Source organism: Heptranchias perlo, chromosome 27, assembly GCF_035084215.1.
Source record: "Heptranchias perlo isolate sHepPer1 chromosome 27, sHepPer1.hap1, whole genome shotgun sequence".
Lineage (NCBI taxonomy): Eukaryota > Metazoa > Chordata > Chondrichthyes > Hexanchiformes > Hexanchidae > Heptranchias > Heptranchias perlo.
In genome coordinates, this window is record NC_090351.1 from 26,012,716 (window position 1) to 26,029,296 (window position 16,581).

The following is a 16,581-nucleotide window of genomic DNA, read 5'->3' on the forward strand; positions in this document are numbered from 1 at the left end:
TAAACTTCGATCAGATCACCCCTTAACCTTCGAAATTCCAGAGAATACAACCCCAATTTGTGTAATCTCTCCTCGTAACTTAACCCTTGAAGTCCGGATATCATTCTAGTAAATCTGCGCTGCACTCCCTCCAAAGCCAATATTTCCTTCCGAAGATGCGGTGCCCAGAACTGCGCTCAGTACTCCAGGTGCGGTCTATCCAGGGTTTTGTATAGCTGCAGCATAACTTCTGTCCCTTGTACTCTAGTCCTTTAGATATAAAGGCCAGCATTCCATTAGCCTTATTGATTATTTTCTGATACTGATTATATCACTGAGTGAGAGATCTATTTATCCTGATAGCAGAGAAAGGACGAGGAGTACTGGGGCTTATTGGAATTGAACGGTTTTTCCAAAAAAAAATCAGATGACTTGTCCAGGTACAGATGGAGGCAACTGTAATGAGAACTTTTACCATATGAAATTAATTCTGGTGGTTGCTGTTAAATGCACATACGGTCAAACAAATATCGGGGTTTTGCAGAAATGCTCTGTTCATTTTGTGATTTTTAAAAAGTAGTTAGCTATCACCTCCTTAACCAGAGCTCCACGTGATATTGTTCTTAAAGCTTTGGACCGTAGTGAGTCCTGGAGTAAGAATTTTTTTTCAGCGCCCTACCAATAAGGCTATAATATGTTACAGGGCAGATATAGCTTTGTAAAAGTTATGCCACCTGACAAGTACCTAAGTTTTCTTAAGATTTCCCATTCTTTTACCAGCCAATTTTACCAGATATGCTAGCTCAGATACAAGTCAAGGAGCTATACATTCACAACTGAACACTACTTGTTACTCAGTTATAAATACTCTGGGCAACTACTGTTGGGGCTTGTGTGTAGAGTTCGCTGATGCTGAAAAGCTTTACTAGTAAATTTAAGATAGAATCTATTTCTGAAAATGTAAATATTAGTTATTGTACAGAGCTTTAGTCAAACCCCATCTGGAGTACAACGTTCGGTTTTGGGCATCGAACCTCAGGAAAGATATATTGGCCTTAGAAGGCATACACCGCAGATTCACCAGAATGATGCCAGGACTTAAATTATGAGGGCCAGGCTGCATAAAGTAGGCATGTATTCTCTTTGGATTTAGACGGTTGAGGAGTCATCTAATTGGCGTTTAAAATGATAAATGGATTTGATAGGGTAGATAGAGAAACTATTTCCTTTGGTGGGGGAATCTAAAACAAGAAGGTTTAATCTTAGAACTAGGCCATTTAGGAGTGAAATCAGCAAGCACTACTTCACACAAAGGGTAGTGGAAATCTGGAAGTCATCCCGCAGAAGGCTGTGGATGCTGGGTCAAATGAAACTTTCAAGACTGAGTGATAGATTTTTGTTAGGCAAGGGTTTCAAAGGATCTAGAACAAAGGCAGATCAGCCGTGATCTAATTGAATGGTGGAACAGACTCGAGGGGCTGAATGATCTACTCCTGTTCCTATGCACAATTCATGTTAATCAAGTTAATTTCTGGATTGGGAATATTTAATTTTCCTCCAGTAGTTAATATATTTTTCAATTGAGGCATCTACAATTACTCTTGCTTGAGGATATATGTTTTTTTGAAGTTGTGGTTAGAACAGCATTTGTAATTTATTAATTTTACTGCTCAACAAGAATGTGAGCAGTGATTTGACAGTTTTGTTGGCTGGGACCTTTCCTCTTAAACTAGCTAACAATATTGATAGTAAAACCAGCAATGCCAACATATCTAATTATATTTTAAGATATTTTAGATTCTGAGAGCATGGGTCTGATCCAGCAGAGATTCCTTAGGGACATGGGCCTGTATATTGAAAGTACTTTTCAAAAAAATCACTTGAATTTTTCATTGCTAGCTAAATGCACATTAAATCAATTTAAAGAGACAGCAGATCCAAAAGGTTTAATTATAATTTCAGCTTGTTGTACAGACTGTTTCCTGACCAATACAAGCAATCTGCATGCACTGATAATGCCACTTCAGTTCATAGAAGCATGGGCTTATGTGCAATAGTAGGCAGCAGGGTGAACAGTGACCATTTTTATAGTTTTACACCTTATGTTCTTGATTGTACTGATTGAACAAGTAACACTAAATTTTCTACTTCTATTCTGTTAAACCAGTGCGTATGTAGATGTAATGGTAATTAGATGAGGAAATATGATTCCTTTCTTTGTCATCTTTTTCCAGGTTCGTAACAGTGACCCCAGTGACCCTAATAAAGAAAAGGTGGTTCAGTTATTGGATGACTTCAAAACTTCAGGGGTGAATGGATCACGTATCCTTTATTTTATTTTGCTTTTTCACTTACATTTTCAACTGAACTACAGGTGAATTGAATGTTGAAAATTAAACCACTGGGCTGGAACCATGATGGTCAAGATAGACTTAATTTCATAATCATGTAAGCCTGCATATAAACTGTACTACTGCCTAAAGACGCACAGTAGTTGAGTGCCCTCCCCGCCTAGCCCGATTTCTCCCCCTTGCCTGCCCATGCTCTGTCGCCCCAGCCAGGTTGATTTTGCTTGGTTTTATGTTCCTCCAGTAATCCACTATCTATTCTGGAGCTTGGGGCCACGTTTGAATGCTTGCTGTCTGGCCGAAATTAGTCCTCAAAGATGATTCTTTCAGACAGTGGGGCAGCAAGAATGCTAAAGTTTGACCTAGTTTGTCATTCAAGTGATCACATAAAACTTAAATTTTTTTTGGAATGATGGGTACCGTGAGTTAACTTGCTCTAGTTTATTAGGTGTATTGCAAGGCCAAATGTCAGTGGTGGATTGTGAAGCATAGTTACCTTTTTATGATACCAAACAAAATGACCATTTCCCAGAGCCACCCTCTGGTTTTAGTTTCATGACTGACTCGATCATGTTTATTCTTTTTATGTCATGTAAAAATCACTGGACTTTTTTAAAAATTGTGGGCTCATCAAGATGGGAAGGAACACTTTTCACTTCATACATGCAGTGTCAACATCAAGCACTCCCAAATTAGTTACAGCACAGCTACTTCTACTCTACCCCAACAGTGTACTTCAGAAAAGCAACCACTTCTGCTTCAGTGTGGGATTTTTTGTTTTCCAGCCATCCTTAGGCCTGTCTGAGTGACGTTGCCAAATTAGGAGCAATTTTAGTCTCGACATTGAAGTTACAACACGGAAACAGGCCATTTGGACCAATTGACGTTTACCCTCCACGCCAGCAATATTAGGTACCTGCATGTTAGGAACTGGATGGAGATTGCACAAACTCATCTTGCCACAGACAGCCAGCAGTCAAAGGAGACTTTCCTGCCTAGTCTGGATTTTGTTTTTTGATAGTGCTAATAGTGTTTTTTGTGTGGGCGAGGGGGGGGGGGGGGGGGAGTGAAAATACCTTATATAACTGAATTAAACATCTTTGCAGCTAGGATTATTTTGGAAATACAGAATTGTTTGAACAAAGGTGAGCTCAATCCATGTCACTGAAATCAACAGCATGTTCTCAGTAATTGGCCCTCTGTTATCCAACTGCTATAACTTTTCAGGTTTGGATAACATGCTCTGTTTAGTGCTAATTGTGGTCAGCGTTTGAAGAGCCATGACTAGAACATATCCTTGACCTAGTTCAAGATGTTTGTATGGTGTTTGAGGTATTAGGCCATCACCTATTGAAGTGGATCATCAAATCAAACTACCAGGGACTTCCTATCAATTGTGTCAAGAGCATTATTCGACAAGTAAGTATGGGCATTTGTATCGTCTTTTATAAAAAAGAGGGAAATTACAAGGAAATGAAACAACCTGAGTATCTACAGATCCATTAAGCCAGACCTCAATAATGGGAAAACTAATGGAATAATGAAACAAAATGGAGCAATAGATGAGAGGACATTTCTGCTGTGCAAAGCTCCCTCTTGTGGTAATCTGGTCAGTTTGTGTTCATTTTTCTGATTACCAGTTTGGAAATGTATTTCCTTGCTCCGTATTAAGCAACTTGTGCTGTATTTATTGTGTGTTGAAGCCCATGGGAGCTAGCTGTGAGTTTTGTTCTGAAAATATAACTTGTAATCTAAGTTTGAGCATTTTACACAATAGGAAATCTACAATGCTAGCAATAATCAGCAGGTCAATATTTACCTTGCTAAACCACAACATTGCTTCCAAATGTTTGTATTAAGCGCTCCAATATTTTTAATGTTGCTCCAGAATAAAATTAAGACTTTCATATTTTTCCTTTTTTTTTTAAAAGGATATTCATTTTGGTTTGCATGTTACTTATTTATTTCTTATAATTCTACTAAATCCATAGATGAAGGAAATGGCAAAGCTATAAATAAATGTAGCACTGGTAGGTTTATTGTAGGTAGGTGATTTATTTTTTGTAACTGATCTTAAATTGCAAGGTAGATGATGGGGAAACCCTCTAATTCTGTAAATGTCCTTAATGTAATGGGAAGTATCTTTAATTTTTGGAAAGTCAAAGTTCCTCTGTTATATCATTCTTCAAAACTTTGAAACTTGGAGGGGTTGTACATGGATGTGTAGAACAGAAAATTTGATTAGAATTAAACTTTCTCAGTGTAAAATTCAATTTTATTTGTGTGGTAAAAATAGCTTTTGCCCATTGTGATTTCTTGCAGGTATTACGATATACTTAAAAGTTATGAACAGAGTATGCTTCAAGAAATCAGGAAAGGGCATATATCTGAAGATTCATATTTTAAAAAAAAATGTACAGCAGGTACAGCCACATCTGAAAGTGAAAGATAGACTCCAGTTTCTGGTGTAACTGCCAATAGATTACCATGCTTCGGGTGTAACCTGTCATCAAAAATTCCATACATGCGCTCTCCAATATGAGAATTCGAGTTCACTCTGAAATGTGCTGGTATTGCATAACATTTTTCAATCTGTGATTTACTTTCTAATAGGTCCTTCAGGGACTGGATTATCTACATTCCAAGTGCAAGATCATCCACACAGACATAAAACCAGAGAACATCCTGTTGTGTGTGAATGAGGCTTATGTGCGCCGCCTGGCTGCTGAGGCAACAGAATGGCAAAAAGCTGGTGCCCCTCCACCGTCTGGGTCTGCAGGTAATTAAGTTTTTACCAACACTGCAATCATAGAAATTTTAGTGCAAGACGAGACCGTTGAACTGATTGTGCCAGTCATTGGAGCTTTCCATTCTTTTCCATTTCTGTGCTCTTTCTCTGCTATTTTATATTTTTCTTTGACTGTTAATCTCATTCCCTTTTAAATTTCATGATTGATTTGGCTTTAGTAACCACTTGTAAAGAAAAAGAAATCTTTTGACCCCTCCCTTTACTGTTCCAGTACTAACACTAAATTTATGGCCTTTGTTTCGGCTCACTGACCAGTGGGAATAGTCTTCCACAGTTTACTTTCAAACCCTTTCATAATTATAAATACTTCTATTTAACAGCCACTTATTCTTTATTCCAGTGACCATAACTGATGATTTTTAAAAAAAACTCATTATAACAATATCCTCTTATCATTGGTATTATCTTAGTGGATCTAGATTGTACTAATCCCATAATGGAGGTGCCTGAAACTTTACCTGATATTCCAACTCTCCTATCCATCTCTCTGTTGCGGATGCTGCTTTTCCGTTTGTCTTCTGGTGGTCAGCATTGACCGTCTACGGGGAAAGGCAGACATAACAATAGGCTGGTGAATGCTGCAGGAATCTAACTTGGTACTGTCTAGAACAGGGAAAGGAGCCTTCACATGGAAGAATGCCGTACAAATCCAAAATCCTACTACCCTCTAGTCTCACCGCTAGGGAAATATAAATATGCTTATAGGCATTATGTTTTCAGGTTTTTAATCCATTTCTGCTGCACCTGCACAAGCTACATCGCCAAGGGGAATGTGATTTTTTTTTTATGATATAGAAAGGGAAGACCACATGGACCAGGTCATGATGTCAACATGTCTAAGGGAAAACGGTCTTTCTGCGTTATTGACTTGGTTTGCTCCTGTACTGTGTGGGATGCTTCCATTTCAAAGTTTGATAAGCTAATGTGCTGAAGTTTAGCAATCATACTTCATTGTTTTATTAATTTTTCTGCGTTTTCTTTCTTGTAGTGAGTACTGCACCACAACCAAAACCTGTAAGTATTTTAACCTTTAGATTTTGTTGTGGAATCCTAATTTTCTCATTATTCAGGCGTAATGTAAGGCAGGCTTTTCTATGAGGAAAGTAGAATTAAAGACTCATCGTCCGTTTTATAGTCCATAATTATGAATGCTCAAGTTGCACAATTTTGTTTAAATGATGCCAGAGTATTAGAGGACCAATGAGACTCTTAACTTTCAAAAAATTCAAACCAAACACAAGGCACTGGTATTTTTTGTATTGGTTTTGATTATAATAAGTATATATTTGTCCAAAGTAAGCTGGGCATACTTGCTTGTGTAAGAACTAAACTACGTATTGTAATCTGCAGGCTTATGTAATCAACGTAAACCAGTGAATACTATGATTCTGGCATTGTTTTAGGTTGGGGCAAGCTATGAAGGTTTTAAACATGAGCCAAATTCAAGCCAGTGATTTTTTTTGTTTCAGCTTAGTTATAACATTTTAATGAAATAATGTAACATCGCATTTAAAAATAATCAGGGCCTTTAGAATTCTGTGGCATGCTAGAACTGATTTTTGTAACAAACTCAGCCAAATTCTGCAACATGGAAATGTAGATTCCAAGTAATTTTATTCAGTTTGAGGACATCACCATATAATAAATATTTTACAATATTGCCTTTTACTTATTGTCTAGAAAAATCTAGCATTTTAGACTTCAAAAGCAGTTCACTCTGCTCAAATTCTAAGCTGCCATTTCACACCTAGCTATCTCCTTGACTCCTCTTCAGGTGGAACAGCTGGATGTTAAATGGAACTGGCTAAATCGATGGCTTTTTAAAAAAAAAAGTACCTGGCATTTACAACAGTATATCTCGTAGAATAGTGCGCAGAGCGTAAGCGTAAAATGAACTGTTCAAACTGAGTTTGTTCATTTCAAAATGCACTTAAAATTGCAAGTTATATCTGTATAATTCTGCAGAATCCTACATTTGTTCAAAACAAGTGTAGTTGAGCTCAGTGCTGATTGACACGTTAGTCAGCTGGTGTTGTGTTCAACATGCACTCAGCTCACCAGTGCATTAAACAATAGGAGATACATTATTCTAATTTTTAATGGAAAGACCTAATACTGAGGCTGTGGTCACCATACTCAAACATCATTTGCAAGCAGTGCCACTTTAAACATTTAAATTATCAGAGTTTCTGCAAAGCCAGCTGATAGCCAAGATGAATGGTGTTTAATAAATGACAAAGCTGCCAACCAGGTGAAGTATAGAAGCTGCAAATAAGTGGGGCATTGGGATATTGGTGTCAGCCACAGAATTGCAAAGCTTTGTCTCTAAACAGATCCATAAATAAATGGAATTTTCTATGGTTGTGCATTATGATGCTCTTGAGGATGATGGTGAATTAATATAATTGAATTAATAATCGAACTGAGGTAGACTGAAAAGTAGGTACATATTATTTCATGTTAATCTAAGTATTGTATATTTGTGTAGATTGGAAAAATGTCTCGAAACAAAAAAAAGAAGCTCAAGAAAAAGCAGAAGCGGCAGGCAGAGTTATTAGAGAAAAGGATGCAAGAAATTGAAGAGCTGGAACGAGGAGCAGGAAATATGGATAAAGAGCAAGGATTGGAGGATGACGAGGATGATGGAGTGCCAGAAAATGAGGAAGAGACTCAACATGTAATAGAGCAGATGGAAAAAACAGTGGATAATATGGCCAATGAAGAACAAGGTAGTGTCCTTAGAATAATCAATTAGGTTTATGTGTAAACCAATAATTAGTTAGTTAGTTTATTCAAAACTTGTGGGTCTTCCTCTACATTGACTTCCCAGAACTTTTTAAAAGGGAACCTTTGATACAAAGGAGAAACTAAAAATGTTTAAGTACCTCAGATAAGTTCCAACTAATGAATTTCTGTGCACTATTCTAGTTATAGAGTTCTTGTCTGGAAGCCCATACTGACTGTATAGGAGTAACGTAAGGGAATTGTATATGCTCAGTTAAATTGCTTTTGGTGAGATTTGGATGTTGAGGCATATGAAAGGTTGTTTTCTTGTGGTATTTTAAGTGTTTACTGTGTCTTACAAAATGTTTGAGTGCTAAAGTGAAAATGGGCTTTCATTGGTCCAAGACTTCTGTCTTGATGTAACGCACAGGGATTCCCTAGCTTTTCATTGTCTTGTCATTGGCTGGTTCTCCTCCTTTATAATTGCATTTATGTTCTTTATGTTGCTGAGCTTTTCTGTTCAACCTTTTTGAAGTGTGTTAGAGCATACTTAACAGCTGGTTTATATTGGAACACTAGAATTGGTGAAGTTGATTTACAATGACCTATTTTACTGATCTGTGACCTGCTCTTGTATTTTTCAGCCAAAATGAGATTTAAGAGACTTTGCTATTTATAATTCCAAATTGATAGACATATAACTGGTCAGAATACCAATGATTTTTGCATCCATTTGTTAAAGCCACCTTTTTATGGATAAATGTCAGTCTTTTCTCTAGTATCCAGTTGCATGGTTACTTTTTCTTTCGTAAACCAGGAAAATGTGTCAAGTTTCTCCTATAATATATTAATTTATAGATGAAAATGAACCACAGGAAAAAGAACAAGAGCATTTAGAAGATACCACTACTGAAAAAATAAGGACTGAATCAATAAATTGCAATGGACATGTAGAGGTTGGTCCACTTTCTGATCAAGTTAATAATGGAGCAGAAGAAAGTAAAGAAGATATTAATCAAAACACAGATGATTGTAAACCTAAGGAACCTTACAGAGATGGAGACTTCTCCTTCCCTTGTGCTTATGACGTGTTAAATGGACTTCTGCAAAATGGTCAGAAGCAAAGCAACCAGACTAACTTCTCAGAAACCTGCGGACCTTTAATAACTGGAATGTTCGAATCGATGACCTGTAGTTTGAATCCAGAAGATGGAAACCCATTGGATGAAAATGAGACCAAGCAGAACAGAAGTAGGGAAGAATCTGTTTCCAGCTCTGGAGACAATGGTTAGTTCACTCTTAATTCTGTAAAACACCAATATAAAATGTGCAATATCTGGTACAAGTGGGACATTCAATTTTGGGTTGGGGGAGAAACTAACTTTTTCCTTTTAATATTCCAATAATCCTGAGTCTGTCTTCCTGCATTCTCCTACATCCTTCCTTACAACTTGGTATGCTTCCTAATTTAGCAACGTCAGCAATCTTGGATATCATTCCTCTTGTTACTGATTCACTTATTGGAAACAATTTTTCATTGTTTAAACTGTTTCAAAATTTTCAAAACTTTCATTAGACTCTGCCTTAACCTTCTCTGTTCCAGTGAGAAAACCCAATTTTTCAAGCCTCCCTCCTTTTCTGTCTTATTCCCAGTAACATTGTTAGTATTCTTTCTATGGCTCTAATATCCTTTTTATAACAAGGTGCCTGGAACTGCACAAAATACTCCTTACAGCCCAACAAATATTGTGAAAATTCAACCTCACTTTCTTGCTTTTATATTCTTTGTGCCTTTGCATAAAACCCAGAAGTGCATTTTCCTTTAATGGCCTTTTCTATCTGCACGTCTTGATCCCTCTGTTCATCCACTATGTTGATAATCTTGCTGTTCAGGGTTATTCTGCCATTCTTTCTCCCAAAATGTACCTCTTTACATTTCTCTGCATTGAATGGCATTGCCCACTCTAGTAACTTATCTGTCCTCCTTCATTTTCCTTGCAATTTCTGTTTTCCCTAACTTGGTATCATCAGCAAACTTTATCATTCCTCTTGTGCCTTCCTCCAAATCATCATATTGATAAATAAAAAGAAAGGGGTCCAAGCAGAGATCCCTGGGGGACAGTTGGAAGAAGTCAGGAGATGTGCCAGCCATTTTTTTAGGCTTGCAGGATTCAGGAATAAACCTAGATCAGGTGACCAAAGTTTTGGTCTCCTGTTTGAGGAGATTCCTGGCCAGCTCAATTCCCGATGGCACTCAGAATTTTAAAAGTTGTGAACAAATGTATGATTCAGCAGAATTAACATGCAAAACTGACATCCCTTTGAGGTCAAGGGCTAAACTTCTAAGGAGGGAAAAATAGAGGCTATAGTGATACTGTAGCTACCAATCTTCTGTTGCAAACTGGTATCAATTTGCAGGTGGTAACTTTGAATTTCCTGGCCAGAGAGATATCTCTGCCTGTGCAGACAGACTAATAAAGCTTTGTTCCTGGCTGGTAAATTTTAAGAGTGGGTGGGCAGGAATACTGTACCTGCTTTGTAAATAAGTTCTGCTTCAATTTATAATATGTCTAGCAAATTTAATGGAGCGCTTTCCAAACTTGGTTTGACACCAAACAGCTATGTTCTAAATGGCGTGGAACATTTTGTCCCAGGGTTTTCACACAGCGGTTGTGTGTATCACTTGGATCAGGACCCAATTGAAACTTCTGGTTTTCATTTAATTCAAACTATATTAACTGTGTAACTCTAAACAGTATCACAGATGTGGCAGTTTAACTGCACCCTTTTAAGTTGTGGGAGCCAGTGAAAAGATGTGTAGCCGAAAATGTCAACATAAGTGAAATCCAGAGTAGTAATCTTCCACCTATTTCGGCACAGTTTATTTAGTTTGCAATATTTGCCAACAGCCAAAAGCTACACTGCAGCCTAACTGTTTAAATCATATTTCCATTTCCAAGTGGTAGTTGAAACCTGTTGAAGTTGTAATGAATTATGTTAAATTTAGATTAAATAATTGTGTACTTGTAGCATGTTTCCAAGAATTTGATGTCTGGGTTATGAAATTGATTGTGTCTCTTTCACAGCAAAATCAGATGCTGCCAGCTTGCTTATAAATCCTCTCGATCCTATGAATGCAGATGGTATCCAAGTTAAGATTGCAGATCTTGGCAATGCTTGCTGGGTTGTAAGTGTGTAACTCATTTTGTTCTTAAGATTCAGAATTATTTTTACAATTGTTTCATAGTGTGTTTCTTTAAAATAACTACTTCAATCAATGATCTCGATAACTTGGAACTTTAAGTATTTGGGAACTTTGGTGTGGAACTAAATTGAATTAAAGAATCCATTGATATACCTCGGAGACCTTGCTGCTTATGGTAAATGTTTAATTTATCTTTTTGTTTAGCATAAACACTTTACAGAAGATATCCAAACTAGACAGTATCGATCATTGGAGGTTCTAATTGGTGCTGGATACAGTACACCTGCAGACATCTGGAGCACTGCTTGCATGGTATGTAAGACAAAATACTGGAAGTTTTATAAAATTGAAACACCCCATTTTCCATTATTATTGTGTCATGTTGCATTGAATGTTTACAGAAGATTTGCATGTTTTCTGTCTGCTTGGCGTGGCAATATTTAAATGAAAACTGAAAAAAGATACAGAATGTTGTCAACAAATATCAAATAAGAAAATAACTGTGGTTTTAAAAAAAAATCCCTATTACAGCATGTTTGATGCAGCATTATTTTAATTTTTTTTGTGTCCTTGGTAAATGCATATAATTATACCTTCCCTTTCTGTTGTCTAAAGGCATTTGAACTTGCAACTGGAGATTATTTGTTTGAGCCTCATTCTGGTGAAGATTATTCCAGAGATGAAGGTGATTATCTTTCAGTATGAACCTTTTTTAATAGTGCTCTTGCCTCCTTCTGATTTCTGAGGTATTAAATATTGTTTTAGAATGTGCAGTTTGAGTATAGGATTCTTCTGGTTAAGTCTTCAACGTAATTTGAAAGGTTAAGTCGTCAATATAATTTGAAAGGTGACGGTTAATACTATAAACAGCTGGGACTCGTTGCCAATCACTCTTCATACAAAAACCCAAGAGATTGGTATGTCGTTTTTTTGTTAAAACATACTTCAGCTTTTAAGAGTGCTTTACTGTTTTCTTTACAGTAATTAATTTACTTGTTGAAGTATCGATAATGTACTTTTAATCTCAACTGTCATTTTTTGATCTGGTGCATGCACATTTAATTTTGGGAAAGATGAAACCTGCACTAACTGGCAGCTACCTTAACTAGTCAATGCTACTAAGGATTTAATTTCCATTAACAATTCCGCAACATATATTTCGTATAGAGTATTTTATTTTCAGTGTTTCCATGAAATATTTTGCTTCAAAATTCACCCATTGTATAAGATTATTTGCATCCAATCATAATAATATAGATGTGATGTCACTAAAAAGCATATCAATTGAAATAATGGAGTTTTGGCAACCAGTGCCTTTGAATCATGTGACATGATATTTACATGATATTCTGTTCATTAGACCCTTACATTCTGTTTTTTTTTCTTTTTTAATTCATAAAAAGTTGGCGATTAAAGATTACTTAATACTTGTTACTTTTTCTCGAAGTTAAGGTAACTTTGTTTTTGTGTGAAGGATCAAATTTTGTTTTGTCGAAGTATTAAGTCCTGCAAATGTAAAACAGATTTTTTTTGGATCAATACATTGCACACATGTTACATATTTTCAGTGGTGGCAAATAAGATTTAAGATTTTTTTTTTGCTGTTGATGCTTCAGTTTTTGCTGTAAAGAATGAACTTTTTCAGTCCAAAGTAGTTCTGTACATTGATACCAATGTTCTTTGCTCTTTATGGAAAATGCTCTTTGAAAGAGAGCCTTGCATTTATTTAGTGCCTTCTGCTATCTTGGGACATCCCAAAGTGCTTTGCAGCAAATGAAGTACCTTTTAAAGTGTAGTCACTGTTATAATGTAGGAAATGCTGCAGCCAATTTGCGCACAGCAAGGTCCCACAAACTGCAACTAATTTATACTGGGAAATGTACTATTGAATGCTTGTATTGGTGATGTGTTGACTGTTTGTTATAAATGATGTGCAATATAACAAACCTACAATACAAGAATTTTAATATTTCACCTGATAAACACTTGCCTATACTGCCTATTCAATAGTTCCATGTAGATTGTTACCCATTTAGTTCCCCTTTCTATTGGAACCAGCTGCATTCTGTCTCCTATTCAAGTTAAGAGGAATTTGAAATCATCTGATTCCATAGTAAAATTAATAATTTCTCCTTGTATACCTATACCAAAGCCAAACCTATTGATATGTAGGTCATTTATCCTGCTATAGGAATTGCTGAAAGCAGTTTGAGATCCTTAAAATCTTTTTGTTTAAATCATTATGGGACAAAGAACCGACATTTATCCAATCTGGATCATGTTTATTTTGAATATAGCAATTTCAGCCATAGTGATCAAAAAATCTCATTAAATTTTGGCCTTTAAGAAAATAACAGCATCAATTCTACACCTGCAGTATTTTACATTGTACTTGCTTTGTTTTGTCAAATTCAGTTATAAACCAGACTTGCAAATATTTCTTCTCATCAACTTAAAGGGACCTTTTATGTGGGTGAAGTACATGAATGATTTAGGGAAATTATTGTTTTGTACCCTGATGTAGAGCTTCATTGCTTCCTAAAGAACCAGATAGACTTAATTGATCTTTTCTGATCCTGCATTCCTATGAATTTTGAAAATTCTGGAAGCTATACAAAGTTGTGACCCCCCCCACACTCTGCCTTGGCAAGATTTTCATCATTTTTGCCATTACAGTAAACGAACTGAGCATGGGCTGAAGTGCTGCTCCAGACTCTTGAACTTTATTTTTTTGTGTTTTTCTCCCTGTGATGCGTCACTGCTCTAGATTAAAATATACTTTCCGGTTTTTAAAATTGGGAAAATGAAATGACTGACGTAGCTCAATATTTAAGGATGAAACACGTCTTTCTTTTGTTTGAAAACTTAGAATTTGCTGAATTTACCCCATATTGTCTCTGGACAGTATGGGTATGGTGCAATAGATGCATTGTATTGATAAAACTGTTGCCGTGTCTTTTTGTAAACATTCCCACATGCAGATCACATTGCTTTGATTATTGAACTACTGGGGAAAATGCCTCGGAAGCTTATTCTCGCAGGGAAATATTCCAAGGAATTTTTCACCAAAAAAGGTAAGGTACCCAAGAACGTAAAGATTTTTGAAACATTTGTTAACTTGTATTGAAGTTGACAAAGACTAAGGTGTTTACATGCATGTTATAAAATTTAATGGTAAACAATGCATTAACCCAACCCGTCATGATTAAAGAATGTGTTTTAATTTGCTATAATAAACTATTAAACACTGATATTTTAACTACTGTGCTTTTTACAGGGTTTCAATATGTTCAATTTTATTGAATGCTGCTACTGATAAACCATTAAGTTCTCAGTTTGGTAAAGTGTTGGTAGCTGTTTAATTGATGCATTTTTGTGATGGCCTTTGGAATGATATCGGTCTTGTAGACGGGCCTGAGTTGCATGATGTTGTATTTTAGGACTTCTGTAATTTATTATATATTACTTATAGTTATGGAAGCAACAAAGTCAGAAATATTTCCAGTATAATTGTACATAGTTAACACTTCATAAGTGTTACTTGGTACCTAACCTCAAAGATGAGTTCAGATTATGATTTTTGTAATTAAGTCTAACTTTGAGTGGCAATTTAAAAAAAAAAACTTTTAGCTTGAAGTGAAAATATTGAAATGAATAAGTTGAGAGTTGTGCACCCCAACTTTATAACTTGATTTTCTTTCAAATGCAACAGTGCTCTTCTGGCTGTAGTTCTCTTATTAAATAGAACTAGAATCTTACACATTGTAGATCCATTCCATTACTCCCACCTTCAACTTTAAGTAGCATACATTGAAATAGATGTGCTATGGATTGTTGGGAGTATGGAGTGAGTATATATTGAAGTAAACTAATAAGGCATTCACCTTAGCTAATGATTCTAAAACCTATTATGAGTGATCAAAAGAGCAAAGGGAGACCTAGCAGAAATCTTAACTGCAGAGGCTAACTGTGACAATATATTCTTTGTGCTACATTGGTAAGAAAACAATTAATAGAGCACCATTTTTTTTAAAAATGCAAACGGGCTCAAAGCTGAGGATAAGCACAAAATAGTAAATATTCTGAATGAGTTAAGAATTCACAGTGGAAGAAAGAAGCAACATGCAGGGTTAAACTGGGTAAAATAAGCAACTTGGATATAAATGAGTTGGGAGTTCTAGACTAAAGGGCTCAAAACTAGTCTCATGGACAGATGGTATTTATCCCAGCATATCAAGAAAAAAGGGAGAAGTTTGCGAAACAACGGTAATCACTATGAGGGAGTCGCTGGGCATGGGGGAATTATTAGGTTGGAAACAAGCTAATGAGTCCATTTTTTAAAAGGGTGATAAAACAGGCACAGACTGCAGACCTATTTAGTCTCTCTTCCATTCCATGTAAAATAATGCACTTGATTATCAGGAGTGAACCTGAAGAATATCTGTACAATCTAGTAAACAGCAGTCAACATAGTGAGAAGGGATAGATCATGCCTGACCAACCTCCTCCAGTTGAGGAAGTGACAACCCAAGTGGACTGTGGAAAACCCTATGACATAATCTACCTGGACTTCCAAACACTTTTAATGAAGTTTCTCTCAAAAAGCTTTTAAACTCCAAACTGTGGGGATTCAGCGTAATCATGGGCATGGATAAGAAATTGCTTTTCAATTCTATCCCTCTTGGTTTTGCTAATTTATATGTATGATATGACCTAATAAGGTCCATGCAAATTGGTCACATTTCCAGATGATGCCAATCTAGGAGGAACAGTGGGATCCGAGGAGGCAGCTCAGAAATTACAGAATGACTTGGACAAAATATTACAGCATATTAGAATTTACAGCACATAAATGGGCCATTCGGTCCAACTGGTCCACGTTGGTGTTAATGCTCCACACGAGCCTCCTCCCATTCCTCTTCATCTGACCCTATCAGCATAACCTTCTATTCCTTTCTCCCCTATGTGTTTATCTAGCTTCTCCATAAATGCATCTATACTATTTGCCTCAGCTACTCTTTGTGGTATTGAGTTCCACATTCTACCACTCTGGGTAAAGAAGTTCCTCTTGAATTCCCTATTCGATTTATTGGTGACTATCTTATATTTATGACCCCTAGTTTTGGACATCCCCACAAAGTGGAAACATTTTTTCTACTTCTACCCTATCAAACCCTTTCATAATCGTAAAGACCTCTGTCAGGTCATCCTTCACTCTTTTGTCTAGAGAAAAGAGCTCCAGCCTGTTCAGTCTTTCCTGATGGGTATAATCTCTTAGTTCTGGTATCATCCTTGTAAATCTATTTTTCACTTTCTCCAATGCCTCTATATTCTTTTTATAATAATGAGGACCAGAACTCTGCACAGTACTCCAAGTGTGGTCTGGCCAAGATTCTATATAAGTTTAACACAACTTCTGCTTTTCAATTCTACCCTTCTAGAAATGAAGTGTTTTGTTTGCTTACTTTAATGGCCTTATTAACGTGTGTCGCTACTTCTAGTGGTGTTACTGTACC

General features: G+C 36.4%; 1 protein-coding gene across 1 annotated transcript in view; it reads left to right on the forward strand.

The window, feature by feature from the left end:
• Positions 1 to 16,581, forward strand: part of LOC137344478 (SRSF protein kinase 1-like) — a 63,930-nt gene that overhangs the window by 43,342 nt on the left and 4,007 nt on the right. Inside the window, exons 6-15 of the mRNA XM_068007471.1 lie at positions 2,214 to 2,301; positions 3,640 to 3,746; positions 4,941 to 5,106; positions 6,125 to 6,150; positions 7,625 to 7,865; positions 8,719 to 9,147; positions 10,947 to 11,047; positions 11,270 to 11,377; positions 11,681 to 11,750; positions 14,047 to 14,139. Of these exons, the coding sequence (XP_067863572.1) occupies positions 2,214 to 2,301; positions 3,640 to 3,746; positions 4,941 to 5,106; positions 6,125 to 6,150; positions 7,625 to 7,865; positions 8,719 to 9,147; positions 10,947 to 11,047; positions 11,270 to 11,377; positions 11,681 to 11,750; positions 14,047 to 14,139 (1,429 nt within the window). The remainder of the gene's footprint in view (positions 1 to 2,213; positions 2,302 to 3,639; positions 3,747 to 4,940; positions 5,107 to 6,124; positions 6,151 to 7,624; positions 7,866 to 8,718; positions 9,148 to 10,946; positions 11,048 to 11,269; positions 11,378 to 11,680; positions 11,751 to 14,046; positions 14,140 to 16,581) is intronic.